The 16,653-nt window shown below is 53.1% G+C and overlaps 5 protein-coding genes across 5 annotated transcripts; 3 read left to right on the top strand and 2 right to left on the bottom strand.

Annotated features, from left to right (window-relative positions):
* Positions 1–379: 379 nt before the first annotated feature.
* Positions 380–7,818, top strand: J4E83_004858 (uncharacterized protein; the record flags this gene model as incomplete). Its single annotated transcript, XM_049331782.1, has 5 exons — positions 380–398; positions 643–2,007; positions 2,057–2,801; positions 2,856–7,340; positions 7,392–7,818. The coding sequence occupies 5 exons, from the start codon at positions 380–382 to the stop codon at positions 7,816–7,818; spliced, it is 7,041 nt and encodes a 2,346-aa protein (XP_049188877.1).
* Positions 7,819–8,944: 1,126 nt separating this feature from the next.
* J4E83_004857 (uncharacterized protein) lies at positions 8,945–9,754 on the bottom strand (the record flags this gene model as incomplete). The annotated part of the gene is made up of 3 exons (XM_049331781.1): positions 8,945–9,485; positions 9,536–9,618; positions 9,674–9,754. The coding sequence occupies 3 exons, from the start codon at positions 9,752–9,754 to the stop codon at positions 8,945–8,947; spliced, it is 705 nt and encodes a 234-aa protein (XP_049188876.1).
* Positions 9,755–9,951: 197 nt separating this feature from the next.
* On the top strand, positions 9,952–11,046 carry J4E83_004856 (uncharacterized protein; the record flags this gene model as incomplete). The annotated part of the gene is made up of 1 exon (XM_049331780.1): positions 9,952–11,046. One exon carries the CDS (start codon positions 9,952–9,954, stop codon positions 11,044–11,046), a length of 1,095 nt encoding a protein of 364 aa, XP_049188875.1.
* A 405-nt stretch (positions 11,047–11,451) lies between these two features.
* On the top strand, positions 11,452–13,617 carry J4E83_004855 (uncharacterized protein; the record flags this gene model as incomplete). The annotated part of the gene is made up of 1 exon (XM_049331779.1): positions 11,452–13,617. The coding sequence occupies one exon, from the start codon at positions 11,452–11,454 to the stop codon at positions 13,615–13,617; it is 2,166 nt and encodes a 721-aa protein (XP_049188874.1).
* A 1,062-nt stretch (positions 13,618–14,679) lies between these two features.
* CBS2 (Cytochrome B translational activator protein cbs2) lies at positions 14,680–16,344 on the bottom strand (the record flags this gene model as incomplete). Its single annotated transcript, XM_049331778.1, has 5 exons — positions 14,680–15,824; positions 15,872–16,009; positions 16,062–16,155; positions 16,218–16,274; positions 16,327–16,344. 5 exons carry the CDS (start codon positions 16,342–16,344, stop codon positions 14,680–14,682), a joined length of 1,452 nt encoding a protein of 483 aa, XP_049188873.1.
* Positions 16,345–16,653: the final 309 nt, after the last annotated feature.

The following is a 16,653-nucleotide window of genomic DNA, read 5'->3' as shown; positions in this document are numbered from 1 at the left end:
TTCCCTCTCAGAGTAGTCTATCCGCCTCGGCTATGCATGCCTCAACTGGTCTCACACCAGTCCTCTGACGCTCATTTCATCTGTGACCTATTCAAGAGATGCTGTTCCTCTTTGCAACTTCACCAAGCCTTACAATTCAGCAGCAAGAGACGGACTGCGGGGTACATGCCGTGACAAGATGGCCCCACGTGCTTTCGCTTCACTAGCGCGACGCGTCGTCGCGCTACGTGCCTGCATGCCGCATGAACTCCATACACATTATTGCATCCACCACGCCGATCGCATGCCATGAGCATGCTGCGCCATGTCATTCTTCTATCGCTAGATTAACGGCTGTGCCGATACTCAATTTTGTGTCTTGCATCGAAATATTCTCACCATGGCGCAAAACAATTCGCGTAAGCGGAAGCGCGTCACCCAAGTGTCACCTGCACACAGCGGGTCTGAGTACGACGATGATATTATTCATGTTGCACCACGGCCACTCACTACCAGCAGAGAGAGTACTGAGCGCACTCCATTGGCCGAGACACAGACACGAGGCAATCGCGCTCGCCGCGCGCACACGGCTCAGCATGTCCATGGTATGCCGTTCACCTTATCGTCACCACTTGCTGTCCCTCAAGAGCTAACCAATTGCAGTCGATACACCCTCTATCCCTACCAATACCGCGATAAAACCTCAAGCGACCGACGATGCCGACCAGGTCATACCTCTAGACTGTTGTTATTTCTGCCTCACCCGTGGAGGCAACGCGGCTTACGAATGTCACACAGAAGAAGGAGCAGACCTATGCACACGTTGTATACGGGATAAGAAGAAGAACTGTCGATTGCCCACACCCGAAGAATCGGCAGCGATAGCGGCACGTTGTCCACGATGCACTATACGAGGCTTCAAGCAGTGTGACGGGAATAATCCTTGCGATACTTGTATACGCAATAAAACGATGCATCTATGTCGCAAGCTACCCGAGAAGAAGAAGCCCAAGCCTGAGGAAGTAGGTGCAAGTACCAAGATTGCCCGGCAGTCTGAAGCTACTGCACAGGAGCAGTCCAGCAGAGGCCGAAGAACTCGACGTAGAGAGGTACACCATACCAGCAATGACGCACAGCTCACTATGGAGGCTTCAAGTGACGGATTCGATCGCAACACAACGCGCAACGGCACATGTAGATCTAAATGCAGAAAGGTCTTACCGAGCAGTACACCCGATCAGCATACACAGGTGGCTAGCCCGACGTCAAGCCCATCCAGGGCGAGTTTGCTCCAAAGCACGGGGAAACCGGCAAACCCTGTTGACGCAAACACTGCGGACACAAATAAAGAACTACATAATGGCGACGATACGCTACCTTCCCCCGTAACTTCGAACGATCTTGGCTTAGGTGAAGATCTCAATTCCGCGATGGCATCTGATAATGAAGATATTCCCATGGAGGACGACGACTCAAGTCAGCGGCAAGACATCGACACATTGAACCCCGGTCTCAGTAGACGCTCAAGTAGGGCTCGAAAGAAGGTATCCTACGTTCCGGCTCACTTTGACGATATGTCGGACCAAGAGATGGAGTTTGCGACGAAAGACGAAGACGAGGACGAGGACGTATCGGACATTTACAATGTTCCCACATCGGACGAAGAAGAAGAAAGCGAGGCGGACATCGAGCCTGCATCTGCTGATGAGGAAGCCTCAAGTACGAGTGACGCGGAATCGTTGGACCTTTTGTCGGATGAAGATGCTGGCCCTGTTGAGGACGACCAAGCTAGGTCGAACCCACGCAAAAAGATCAAGACTGGAGAATCGTCTCGGACTGGAAAAGGCATCGATCTCAGTCTCCCGCCTCTGGCTAGCATTCAAGAGTGCATGTCTGACATGACTGCCAAAGCCGTAGAACTTGGCCTTTGTAAGGCCTTGGAGAGCTTGGGAGGACGACCGATCAGGGTCGCTACGATGTGCTCCGGCACTGAATCTCCTTTGTTAGCCTTGGATGAGATCTCGAAAGGTCAGTCGCATTAACGCCTACATTGGTCGTGAGCTAATATTTTCTTTAGCACTAACAACAATGGGGAGATCTCCGATTCACATCCAGCAAGAGTTCTCAGCCGAAATCGAGGTCTTCAAGCAAGGATACATTGAAAGAAACTTCGTCCCACAGAAGCTGTTTCGAGACGTCCGTGACTTCCTTCGTGAGGGCGCAACGACAGCAGTAACAGCATACGGCGCAGAAACAGACATTCCCGAGGGCATCGACATCCTTATTGCCGGCTTCGTCTGCAAAGACCTCTTCCGTATGAACAACAAGGGAAAGTCTATCGACGACGATGGCGAATCAGGCGACACATGGCGAGCGATCTACACTTATGCGGATCGCTTTCGCCCCACCCTGGTACTGTTGGAAAACGTGAAAGCCAAGAAGAACACCTGGGATGATGTTGTAGAACGGTGGGCAAAGATCGGCTATGAAGCTCAATGGACCTACTGCGACACGAAAAACTTCTATCTACCCCAGACGAGAGAACGGATGTACATGGTCGCGGTAGAGAGTTCACACTTCGGTCCAGATGTGAAGAGCGCCACAAGCCAGTGGAAGGAACTGATGCGCAAACTAGAGAGACAGTGCAGCAGCCCTTACGAAGCTTTCCTTCCGGAGTCGTTGAAAGAGTCGAGTGGCTTCAGCATATTGAAAAACGAACCGGACTGGGCTCTGTGTAAGCTCCGGAACGACCACATTCGATCTGATAAGAGACTGGGGATACTGAGCCCCGTCAGCCGACGAAGCGACAACGGCACGGTCATGTAAGCCTACCTGACCCATCTCTCACTTAGCTACTTAAACTAATGGTGACATAGGCCTCCCGATTTCGCAGATCGAAAATTCTACAGCTCGCAGTCCTCGAGAGTGCATGACGCCATTGACATTGCCCACCTAGAGTATGCTGCCATCAAAGGCTGTGACTCGCTTTACAAGATGGCGCTCTGGGATGTTACTCAGAACGTCGATCGATTCAAAGCTGGCTTAGGTATCGCGCCATGCCTGACGCCAAGCGGCCTAGACTTTGCGAGCAATCGTCAACATGCTCTCAACGGTAGCCAACTTTTGATCCTTCAGGGGATGCCCCTCGATAGACTGCTATTCGCCAACGAAACCCAGAAGGACCTACAGAACCTAGCTGGTAATGCCATGTCAACTACAGTGATCGGGGCTTCTCTCATCTCTGCTCTTATCATCGGATCTAGAGCCTTTCGCTTCAACAACGTAGCAACACCTGACAAGGCACAGGATTCGTCGCTCACCAGCAAAATGATCGCTCGGCCGGACATCTTGAATCCTACCATTCTGGAACCAAGCATTTACGAAGATCTTGATCTGGCCGCGTTTAAGGACGAAGCAAAGTTAAGTGCGCGTATGTGCAACTGCGAAGGCAAACAGGTTATCACCAAGACCGCGATTCATATCTGCTCGGCATGTGGACATTCAGCTTGCGCATCCTGTGCCGGCAACCCCAAGCACTTCTACAAGGAAACACTGTCGACCCAACAGAGAAAGCTGCAACCCGACGAATTCATCAGACGATGGAGGCCTAAACTCCCTCCACGGTTGAAGTTCAAGGCTTTTCCGGACATACACCATCTCGCTTCCGAACTGGGCGCAGAAGATGCAATCTTGGATCAATATCTGACTACAGTGTCGGAAGCGCATTTAGGCTCCCAGCATTTCTGCATCGACGAGTTTTCCAGGGAGTACAAGGAGTGGAAGATCACCTACAGCTCGCCTCAGGCCACAATCGAGCTGAAAGTCGGCTTTGACATACAATGGTCACTTTTCCTCAAATGCCCATCAGAACTCCCCGGCAATAGTCCCTTGCGCGACTTCCTTCGCAATCCGATCGCACAAAGCAATGTTGCAGACACTCTTTTCAGTGTTGAGTGGAAAGTACGCATGCCCTGCATCAGCAATCACAGTCTTGATGTGAGCGGCTCGATCGATAGGTTCAGCTCATGGCGGAGTCGGCTCGGTCTTTTGGACTACAAAGAAGAGACTGTACCCATGACGATCAACATCCGGGGCGATAGTCCAGAGCTGGCGGCCGTCAGCGGCGATTACGAGCATCAACCGCATTGTGGAACTGCGTCGACTAGCCTCTACAAGAGGTCGACGGAGGTGGATACCATGTACTTGTTCCTCGATCCTAACCCTATCGGTCGATCGAATCATGACAGCTTCGTCTTTAGCCTGGACCATACCCGCAAGCATTATGGAGACAGCCGTGTCACATTGGCTCGTGTGCATTCATCTTGGCGGCCTTGGAATGTAGAGGACGGACGTGTGCAGACCATGCTCGTCACGATTCCTGACGTGCATGCTCCTGCTGATATGCCGCTTGTACCAGCAAGTGTTCCTCTAGACGTGAGGTTCCTTGACGAAGGATGCATGATTGACAACGCCCTGCCAGATTGCTCCAAGGCGCTCACTTGTCTAGATGTCCTTCTTCAAGACGAAGTTCCAATCCAAACTTTCGCAGACTATTCTTGGGCTCTAGAGAGCGCTAAAACACTGCCAGCATGCTCATCCTGGCAGCCAGTGCACTCAGATTGGTCTGGAAAATGTCCTTGTGCACCACTCTATCCGGAGATTCACTGGAGCATCAACGAAAAAGGAGTAGCGACTGCATACGAGGACCGTCAAGCTGCTGCCACGTTCGAGCGCGCCATTAAGCAGCGTCCTGAAATAGTCCAATTGGAAGCTTTTAGAGATCCATCCGGAACACGAATTCGGGTCGGTCTCGATATCCTGTCGTTGACGCACCGCGCTCAAGGGAGATTCCCCAAGAGCGTCTCTCCGACTACTTTCTGGAGGCTGACAACGGATCATGCTGATCTACCGTCACAGCCCTTTCCGAAGTTCCAACTGCAAAGCAACGCGAACGACGTTCAAGACTCCGTAATAAAGCCGCCAGAGTACCTACGAGGTGCGCAGATGAGGTCTGTGTCATGGATGGCAAAGCAAGAGCTAGGCAAAACGATAAAGATTACGGAGACAGAAGAGTCGGTGCACTCAAGTCTAGGATGGAGAGCAGAAGCTCGGGCAGAGACAGAGCAAGTTGTTCGTGGTGGTGTGCTCGCCGATCACCCGTCTTTCGGCAAAACTGTCACGAGTATCGGGCTCATTCAGAGCGAGTTCGAACAGTTCACAATGGAGAAGATCATCCAGCGCAATCGACCGCTAGCGGCTAAGCAGCCTCAACTTCTGGATTCAGGTGCAACTTTGATCGTTTCTCCTCCCCACATCACGGAGCAGTGGAACACAGAGCTCGAGAAGTTTTTAGGCTCAAAGACATATGAGGATTACAGGATTCTCGTCGTGCAGAGCTACAGTCAGTTGAAAGACCTCACCATCGAAAAACTCCAGCAAAGCAAAGTCATCATAGTCTCATGGACGTTGCTCGCCGAGGCAGCCTATGTCGCAGACCTAGCTAGATTCACCGCATTACCCGAACCTACAATGACCAGTCGTCGTGCGTTCAGTTGCTGGTTGGATAGAGCCGTTAGCGAGATTTCAAATCAGCTGGCTGTGTACCACCAGCGTCATGACTACAAGGACTTCCAACGACGGACGAAGAAACTTCTGGATGAACGACTTCAGCAACCCGAGTTCCAGGCCTCATTACCGATCAGCATCCGACATGGTAGCGCGTATCTTTCTTTTGGGGCCATGTCGTCAACTCCAGGTTCCTCGAAAAAAGCCAAAGCAAAGGCGAAAGCAAAGGCGAAAGCAAAGGCCACATTGGGATCAGAGAGCTCGTCACACCTAGTGCCATTACTTCATCTTTTCCGGTTCAACAGAATCATTGTTGACGAATATCACTATCTCTATGACACCAACCAGATCAGAAACAACTTCGTGGCCACGAGCATCAAACAAGTTGCTGCGCATAGACGCTGGGTATTGTCTGGAACGCCAGCCTTATCCAACTTCTCCGATGTCAATCAGCTGGCATCCTTCCTCGGAGTCAAGCTTGGTCGGCACTTCTGTGGCGACGGCACGGTCGTGACATCAGCGGAGAAGATGTCGAAACTTGACCAGACCGACGTTGAAAGTTTCTTGTCACAAACAGAAGTTATGTCTAGACAGTGGCATAGGGCGAGACATGAACGGGCACAGGACTTCCTCAATGACTTCGTGAGACAGAATGAGCCGGAGCTTCAGCACATCGCCTGCACCGAGGAGCTTTTACCGGTGAATCTGGGTGCTGCCCACCACGCTGTCTACTTAGAGCTCACTCAACACCTAATCTCCCAGAAGATGCAGATCAAAAAGCTCAACAAAAAGTCTGGGTCGGACAGGAGTATTAGGCTGAACGATAGTCTCGAGAATTCCGCAAGTGCTGAAGAAGCGCTACTCAGGTGTGCATTGCTCTTCGAGACTGAGGAAGGCAAATCTGCGCTCGAATCCTTGGCTGATAAGAGGTCGCAACAACTACACAGCACGAAGAAGGAACTGTTGAGAATACTGTCAACATTCGAGGGCTTAATGAAAAAGTCTAAGAACAGTGAGCCGGCCATCAAAGACCTGTATGGCCATTTCCAGACGGATATCACACAGTCCAATTGGCTCGGAGACGATGAGTCCAGTCAGATTGTTCGCGGCTTGATCGAACAAGCACAAAAGACACCAAAGTCAGGGCTTGCTGATGACGCAGGCTTGTCTAAAGATAAGCGTGAGCGATTGATCAAACAGGAACTATCACAGCTCCGAGATACTGCCGTCGAACTTGCTCATAGGACAAGGTCAAGGCGTTTCATCGTATCTATCCGCGAACATTCAATGCTTGCAAAGCGCGATGAGGAGCCCATTCGCTGCAGTTCACCGGACTGCAATACCATAGCTGACATCCAATCGCTCTTCATGATACCGCACTGCGGGCATACTGCATGCAAAGAGTGTCTCGAATCACGAACTGACGATGAGGCCTGCATTCACCCTGGTTGCAACTCTCGTGCGAATGAGAGTAGCCTGATCCGAATGGCTGATCTGGGCTCCGGCGAAGACCAGAATGAGGAGACGGAGTTTGGCAATAAGCTTCAGGCCATCGCTCAGCTAATCTTAGCCCTTCCAGACGGTGATCAAGGCATCGTGTTCGCGCCAAACCAACAGATCATCAGTATTTTGGAAACTGTATTTGACCGCTATGAGATCGCCTACCACTCCCCAGGCCAAAGCGGAGATAAGGCATCAGCAGCGCAGCTTATGGAGGACTTCAAGACGAACACAGATGTGAAAAAGAGGAAAAAGCTGATCATACTCAATCTGGGAAGCGAGTCTGCCGCTGGCGTGTAAGTCCCTCTTGTCTCCATACAAAGCACCATTGTACTGACCATCTACAGCAATCTCACAGTGGCCAACCATGTCATCTTTGTTTCACCCTTCTTGGCAAAAACACAATATCACTACGACTCAGCCATGGCACAAGCTATCGCTCGAAGCCGTCGTTATGGTCAGCAGAAGAAGGTTCACATCTATCATGTCATCGCAAACCGTACGATCGACGTCGATATCCTCGAACACCGGCATAGACGCAGTGACGCGGTCACTACCATGGGGGCCGCGGTCAAGTTACCAGAGCCATCGGCTACAAAGAAAGAAAGGACGAAGCTTGTCAAGAATAACAGGGGCGAGATGATACTGGTGCCGCTTAGCTGGCTAGCAGATGAAGCCAAGCGAAGAACGATGGAGATTAAGGAGACGACGGAGCAATTCACCTCCCTGATCAACTTTTCCGAGACGTTCGAGCAGGAGGATGATGAGCCTTGAGGAGGCATGTGTACAGCGGAATATTGTTTGCAGCGATGTTTCAACTTCATTTCATGTCTTCTTTACAGACAGCTTCCCTATTATACCCCACCACAGTGTTTGTACCATGTACGCATAGAGTTTTTTTGCATCGGCAGGGCGTACAGTGTAGTTGGCATGATACCCCCAAGACGCATTTCCAGCGCCCAATGCATATCATCCGGAGTCGCAGGCATTGTGGATCGACCCTTGTGATTCTGTCATATTTACTGCACCTACGTTTAAGCAGCTATGGTGATGTAATAACGATCAGCGCTACCACAACCGTAAAACTACCATGTTCCCAATCCGGCGAGCGGCATGCAAGGTTAGCGGTATTCGTCTAACCTGGTAACATCAGCCCATCAGCCTCAGCCCGCCCTGCTGATCGTAAGCAGAACCACCATCACCACCAAACCCCACGCTCACCGGTAAACAAAATCCGTACACATAGGCTCCCGTATCCCGGGCCAAGCCAAGTCAGCTCTCCACTCGTCCTCTGAACGGTGACTTGAACGGTACAAAAGCTACCCAAGCGGCCGCGCTACCCGTGTCTGCAACTAGCAGCTACCGGAATAGGATGATGCAGCTTTGAATAGTCCATGGGACTAGTTCACCGATGAGGGTAATGCTGGGTCACAGACTTCGATGGTTTTCAGACAGAGTTACTTGGATGGGAAGTTTGGGCTGGGAATAGGAGCGGGTAGGAGGGGGACTAAGGGTATCGGGTATGTGTGGATGCGGCGTGGTATGGAAACAAGTCAAATGGTGACGTGGATGGCTGTGGCGTAGTTGACCCTGTCTCATTGGTGTGAGGGATGGACAAAGGGTTCTGCACCAGAGCATGGCACTTTATGGCAATGGAAACTTGAGACTTTGATTCGTTCGTCTCTGGCTTTCCTTGCTCTCGGATAGTACAAAAATTGGTGTCAAAAACCAGACCCTTTTCCATCGCCAAACGCCTCGCCCAATGCTACACCGGTCTTGGTGCCTACTCCAATCTGAAGGCCTTGACGCGGCTGGAGGTATTACGCATGCGCGCTTTCGCTTGAACAGCACGCTGTACTCGAACGTTTCTCTCTCGCAATCTACCCTTCCGTCTGAACGCTTATATGACCCATCGGTAACTGGCGTATCGACCGGCTGTTTCTGACTTTCGGATAATCTTGACGACAGAACCTCTCCTCAGGCCGAGATATTTGGCGACTGGGTCCGTGGACTGGATTCTGGGGAGCTGTGTCTGCTTCAGACGGTATCGCTGGAGTAGCTGCTGCTTCTCCTCGTCACTCAGCAGGACGTGCTTGGGCACCAACTCGTGCTTTGTGATGTTGACCAGCAGATCTTGCTCGACAAAAACCTCCACACCGCCCTTGGGACCGTCGGTGATGCTTGTTGCGCCGCGGAGGAGTCGAAGGGCCATACCCGTCATGGGCTTTACAGTGACCATGATGCCGGAGTGGAAGGAGCCGTTGACAAGATGGGACATGTAGTCGCGCAGTTGCTTCATTCCAACGTTCTCGTCGGCGTTGAACTCGATCCAGATGGTGCCGATGTTGGGCTGGGGCTCTGGATTCTTCTTGGTCGGGGCATCGGTATACCTTCGGAGCATGTCTTCGGAGGGCTGGCAGGAGAAGTTGAGGCGCGAACGGCTGGTCAGGGTCAGTACTGCGGCCTGGACATGGCTGTGGTTGGCGCATACTCAGGCTCTCCGTCTTCGCGCGCATATTTCCTTGAGAACTCCTCCAGTGACATGGTCATGTCATCTTCGACAATCATGTAGCCCTTTGGTAGAGTCAGCGCGCAGTCCGTGATTCCTTCAAGCGCATGCGCAACGCACCCGGTCGTTCATCATCTCCTTGGTTGTGCGCCAGACCCTCCACAGGCGAATCAGAGACGCGCTGTACTTTTCGCCTTCCATGCTTGCGGTCGCTGACGTTGATGCGGGGGAACGAGTGTCGGGCGGTGGTGTAGGCGCAACGGCTGAGTGAAGACGGGCGCGTCAAAGAAATCTCCAGAAGTGCCAAAGGCAGGCCGGGCGAGAGGCTTGGCGTGCAGCCCTAGCGCGCGGACCTGGAGCTTGGAACCCCACCACTTCCGCCCATCTCGAACTTGGACATGGCCTCCTCAAACGAAATCCCCAACCTACGAACTCTTCTCGGACAAGGCCGCGGCGGACCATCAAGAGGCAGAGGACGTGGCAGAGGTGGTCTTGGAGGTTCAAGTGAAACAAGGGCCCAAGTTCTCGACGATGCCGTCAAGGGGACTGATCAAGATGCGGCGGGGAGCAGGGTGAGCTGTGTAGAGCTAGGTTATCTTCACGACCCATACGCGAAGCTGTTCGCGACACAACAGACGACGAGGAAGCTGCCGTTACTTAACAGAGGCACTTATGTCCGCACCTCGGCCATCGACCTTCTCGTCGCCAAGTTCCTCGTCACCTACCCGTCGTCGGCGAAGCAGATCATCTCTCTAGGTGCCGGCACCGACACGCGGTTTTTCCGCCTCCTCGACCTATACCCTCAGGCGCGCCTCGTATATCACGAAATCGACTTCCCTTCGAATACGCTCGCCAAGATAGCCACCATACAGAGACAGCCGCTGCTTTACCGAAAGCTACTGCACATACCGTCGACTTCAGCCTCCTACCACTCAGACACGTACAACATCCATGCGCTCGACCTACGTACTCTGGCCGACCCGTCGGACGAGAAGCCCCTACCTCAGATTCCGAACCTGGATCCGAGCATACCTACGTTGATCCTGTCTGAGATGTGCCTGGTCTACCTGCAGCCCTCGATAGTGAAATCAATAGTGTCATCAATGCTCACACACTACCTACAACCTGCGACGCCTGCGTCTCTCATTCTCTACGAGCCCATCCTGCCCCAAGATGCTTTTGGTCGCACCATGATCTCGAACCTCCAGTCCCGCAACATTCACCTTCATACATTGCTAGCGTATCCTGAGTTGGGCGACCAACGTGCACGCCTTCAGAGCTATGGCTTGACAAACGGGGCAAAGGTTGCGGACACAAGTACGATTTGGCGAAAGTGGATCGACGACGAGGAGAAGGAGCGCATCGCTGGGTTAGAATTTCTAGACGAACTGGAGGAGCTGGAAATGCTGCTCCGGCATTACTGTGTCGCGTGGGGCTGGAGAAATGGCGAAAGCGATGTCTTCTTGAAAGCGTGGGCGGGTGTACAGGAGTAGGAAGTAGTTGACTCTGCAGCTCACGATGCAGCCGCAGTTTTATCATTAATGGCCTTGAAACTAGACCGAAGACTTGAATCTCACTGCAGCGTGCTCGAGCTATGACGTGACTTGTGTAGAGTGAAAGCCACGTGCTTGCGCGCCAGACGCACTTCCAGGGCTCACGCGCTAGGCCTGAGGCGGCCTTGCCCGAACGGCGCCGTGAACCCCAGACACGGTGCTTTGCGACAACCAGAACGACCAACTACCACCCACTCGCCCGGAATCTACGCCGTGTCGTGAGGAAAGCGCATTCCTCACCAACACGCAATGACATAATCGTAGCCTCCACATCTGAACCACGACTATACACGCTCCTTACCCGTCCTGACACAACAAACAAACCGACACGGAGTCGCTCCTGCCATGGCGGTGCGCAACACGACCCAGCCCTCCTTCAACTTCCTCACCGGCGAGGAGGAGGAGCCAACACCCGCGCCTGCGACTGCCAAACGAGAACCTCTGCGCGAAACTTTTCGAACCACATTACGAGCCTCCCAGAATGCGCCGCACACGGTTGTGCCTTCTGATCCGATCAATGAAGACCTCCGCGCCCAACTCAACACGGTGCGATATGAGCTCGAAACCGCGAAACAAGAAAAGGAAATGATGAAGCTGGAGCATGCGCAGGAACTCCGCGACGCCCAAAACCGCGCCGATGCCGACTTTCGCAAAGCCCAGCAGGTTGAGGCGTCGAATAGCATGACCGCGAAGAAATACGATGCGCTGACCAAGGAGATGGCCGAGGCACAGACGAAGGCTGCGAACGAGCGGCAAGCGCTGGAACGGCGATTGCGGGAGAGTCAAGAGAGGGCGCAATCGCTACAAGAGGAATACGACGAGGTCAAGGAGGAGTTGTCGACGTCGCAACGGCAGAATGAGCACAGATACAACACCCTACAAACAGAGCACAAGGCGCTGAAGGAGAGTGTGGAGGAGATGCATGCAGATCTACAAGCCAAGGTCAATGCTCTACAAACGTCGCAGAAGAAGCTTGCGCAGAAGGAGGAAGAAGTCGGTCAGATGGAGGCTGAGGTCTTGCGCCTGAAGGCAATAACGGGCGATGCGGAAACACTGGCAGTCATCAAGAGGGAACTCTCTGATCAGGTCGCACACATCAAGAAGCTGGAGACCCTCACAAGGGAGCAGAATACTGAGCTCAAGCAGTACCGGAAGCAACACAAGGCGATTGAGGTGGTCGAGGAGGAGAAGCGGTCACTGCAGACAAAGCTGCGCATGATGGACGACTTAGAACGGCAGTTGGGAGAGGCAGAGCTCAGGAAGCAGGTCCTTGAAGAGGAGCGCGACTCGTGGACATCATACCTTGAGGCCGAAGCAGAGATACACGGCGAAGTACTCTTCGAAACCCCCCAAGACCTCGCGCGAGCCTTCATCCAAGAGCGCATAGAGAGGACCGATCTTCTCAATAGGTTGGGCGAAATCAAGCCCGAGCTCACTGTTAAGGACGCTACCATACAAGCACTCGAAGAGGAGAAGGCCAAATTACAAGCGGAAATTCAGCAACTCAAGGCCGCCGGAAACACCGCCGCGACGAACAGTGCCGACGCAAAGGTGCGAGCGCGTCTCGAACGACAGAAGGCTCTCGCAACCAAGGAAGTCGACTTCCTGCGCGCCCAAGTCAAGGCTTTTGACGACGAAGAGCGTGAAATGCAGCCCGACACATTCGACGCTGCAAAGTCTGAGCGCATAAAGGAGCTGGAAGATCTCGTCGACCAATATCGCAAAGAAGTTGACACTCTACAACAAGAGTTCAACAACCTGGAGAAACCCGTGCCTGCGACCACAGGCCAGAAGCGCGCTCTCGATACAGACGAGAATGATGAACGCGTTGGCGAACTACGTCGGAAGAACCGCCAACTACAAGACGACCTTCACGCCCTGCAAAAGAAGCAGAAACTTGTCGAATCCGAATACAAAGCCCAGCACTCGCAGCTGAAGAAGCTGAAAGAGTCTTCGCGAACACGCGTCCTGGAGCTCAAATCCAACCCCACGGCCGACGCCGAGGCCCTCAAACTAAGCACCGTACGCAATCTCCGCGAAGCCAACGCCCAACTCATCGACCAGCTGGAGAACCAAATGACACCCCCCTCCACCGTCCCCGCCGCCACGCTCGACGCCGCCCGAGACGAGCTCGAAGAAATCAAAACCCAGCTCGCATCCTCTGAGAAGAAGATCAAGCGTCTCAAACAGATCTGGGCCGCCAAATCCCTCGAGTTTAGAGAAGCCGTTGCTTCCATTCTAGGCTGGAAGTTGGACTTTATGCCCAACGGGCGCGTCAAGGTCACCAGCATGTTCAAACAAGCGGACGAGGATGGAGAGAACAGTATAGTGTTTGACGGCGAGAACGGGACGATGAAGGTGTCGGGCGGAGAGCAGAGTGTGTTTGCGGGCGAGATACGCGATCAGATTGTGTATTGGGTTGAGGGCAGGAAGGAGATTCCTTGTTTTCTTGCTGCGCTTACGTTGGAGTTTTGGGAGAGGGGGCCGGGTGGGCAGACTATGCATGGGTAGGTGGTTAGAGGTGGCGATGGAGTTGGAACAGGTTCATGTGTATGGTATAGCGATCTGACGCCTGGTTCGTCGAATGTAATGATGATTTCAGAGTAATGATACACGTCGTCTAAGCCACCCCTCTTCCAAAACAGTCCCCAATCTCCTACTCCCTCTCGACCCTTGAATGTATCAAACCATACCCAACCTCCGCATCTCCCTCTCCATATTCTCATCCATCACGACCCTCCTTCCCCACCATTCCATGTTCCTCTCCCCATCCATCTGCCCGTTCCCTCTATCGACCTTCCTCCACCACCAAAACCAGCCCATGACCCAACACCACGCGAACGCCACCATGATGAGGAAGTCGTAGCATAGAAGGGACACTGTTGCGCCTACGACCCAATCATGATGTTCGGTTGAGAGGGTGGTTGTTTCTCCGAAGTCGTTGATGATGGTGTTGTTCGTGGGGTTTGCTGTTGGTGTAGTTGGCGAGACGAAGTGGAGTGTGATGGTAGTGGGTTGGTGCTCTAATCCGGTTGTTGGGGTGGAGTCAGTCGCAGTGGTGGACGCTGTTGATGAAATTGTCTCGATTGTGGTATTGGAGGGCTGAGCAAGGTAGATCAAGATGGGTGTAGTGAGTGTTGATGTACGCGCCGTGGTAGCATCTTGGGCGAGTACCAATGCGCCGCCGGTGTGGTTCATGAAGATGAGGAGGGCGAGGAGAGTAAGGATGAGCATAATGATGTCGTGTCAACTCGGCAGCGTATCGAGGATGTGTGGTCTCCGCTTGGGTGGAATATGTCGGTAAGGACTGTGGCGCTTGGAGGCAGAGTAAGGACTGGAAAAGATAGAAGAATCAAGGAATAGCATAATCTTAAGAAGCACTAAAGCAAATTGATGAGAAGAGAAGTGCACAATGCTCAAGGGAGTGTGGTGAGGGTGGGTGGTGGAGGCAAGCGAGCTATTGTTCTCATTGCCGTGAAAAGAAGCTTATCATATATACATAAATTTCCCCTCCTTCACCTCGAACGCCGAAACCCTGCTACAGGGTATACATTTTCATCATATTGTTCGTGTTCATTGCGCCTTGTCCCAAGGCAGCGCAAATGTAGATACCCAGTCCTCAACCTCCTTCTTGAGCTCGATGATCTCGGTGATGTCCTCGCCCTCACCAACGTACTCCTTGAACGCGGCTACACTGGCGGGGTTCTTGCGACCAGTGTCTTCGGCCTTCTTTTTGGCGTCCTTGTCAAGCTTCTGGGTAATACCGACGGCGCGGTGCACGACGTCAGCCACGCGCTTGAAATCCTCGGTCTGGAAGCCACGAGTTGTCATGGCGGGAGTTCCGAGACGCAGACCACCGGGCTTCATGGCAGACTTGTCACCGGGAACAGTGTTCTTGTTCGACGCGACGCCTACAAGCTCGAGGATGCGCTCTACTCGTGCGCCGTCTACGCCGCGGTCTTTCAAATCGACAAGGACAAGATGGTTGTCAGTGCCGCCTGAGACGATGTTGTAGCCAAGACCGCCGTTCTCCTTTGAGTCGCCGAGGCGCTGCGCGAGGGACTTTGCGTTGTCCAAAACCTGTTGTTGGTAGTCCTTGAACTCTTTGGTTGAGGCTTGTTGCAGAGCTACAGCCAGAGCAGTGATGGTGTGATTGTGGGGTCCTCCCTGGTGGCCTGGGAACACGGATGCGTTGATGGGGCCCTCCAAGTCGTACATCTCCTCCTTGCCCTTCTTGTCAACCTTCCGCACACCCTTGCGGTAGAAGATCATGGCGCCTCGCGGGCCTCGCAGCGACTTGTGTGTTGTGGTGGTAACGATATCGGAGTGGGGGAACGGAGATGGAATAACGCCGGCGGCAACGAGACCTGAAATGTGAGCCATATCGGAGAGGAGGTATGCGCCAACATCGTCTGCCAGCTTTCGCATGCGCTCGTACTCGATCAACCGACTGTATGCTGATGTGCCCGCAACGATGACCTTTGGCCTGTACAGGTGAGCCAGCTCCGACATCTTCTCATAGTCGATGATGCCAGTCTTCTCATTCAGCCTGTATGGGAGAGTCTCGTAGTACTTGGATACGGCGGAGATCTTCTTGGTGGGTGTTTGGTACCCGTGCGACAGATGGCCGCCGTGGGGGAGGTCGAGACTGAGGATACGGTCGTGGGTATTGAGGACAGCGGAGTAGGCGTAGAGGTTTGCGGGTGATCCGGAGAGGGCTGTGTTGTGTTAATACATAGTAACGCACTTTTATCGACAGACTCACGCTGGACGTTGACACCCCACTCTTCAGGGCTCAAACCGAATGCCTTGAGTGCTCTTTGCTGACATAGGCGCTCGGCCTCGTCGATGTGCTCGTTTCCTCCGTAGTACCGTGCGCCTGGGTATCCTTCCGAGTACTTGTCTATGGTGCCATGTAAGCTTCGGGCTGTGGTGTGAGGATGCGCAGAACGTACTCTGCATCACACTGCCGAGCGCATCGAGCACAGCCTGCGATGTGAAGTTCTCCGATGGGATGAGGTTTATGAAGTGTTTCTGGCGGTTCTTCTCCTACAATAGAAGTATTGTGAGCTTCGTTTTCGTATCTGCGACCTGGGTATGTGGCAACGAACCCTGTTGATGATCTGGTAGACGGTGGGATCGGCTTGTTCAAGATCTTGGGAGAGGATCTGAATATTGTCAGTATTTCTGCCCGCTTCATCCTGCTATCATAACATGTACCTTTTGCTGCGCATCCATACTTGTCGCATAGCCCCGCCATTGTTGTGTCTGTATTCTTGCATGGTTGGTGGCAATTGAGGCTGTGAAGCGCGAGGTGAGCTGGCGCAAAGGCGCTCTGCAGGCTGCTCTGAGGTTCGCCATGTTGAGTCGATCTGCTATACACAGTGGAAGCGTAGCGCGACCTTATAAACGTGCTTGATGGCTGCCGGACTCGTAGTCTCAATGAGGCAACGAAACGATGGGCCCGCTTAATCACGGACTAGGGCGGCACTGGCAGGGGTCAGGGCCTCGGCGCCGTTTCTCCGTTCTCCGGCGGTAAAATATCGA

This window comes from Alternaria metachromatica, assembly GCF_023757995.1.
Source record: "Alternaria metachromatica strain BMP 0045 chromosome Unknown scaffold_9, whole genome shotgun sequence".
Lineage (NCBI taxonomy): Eukaryota > Fungi > Ascomycota > Dothideomycetes > Pleosporales > Pleosporaceae > Alternaria > Alternaria metachromatica.
Note: the sequence above shows the minus strand (reverse complement) of the source record. Positions and strands in the feature narration are given on the sequence as shown.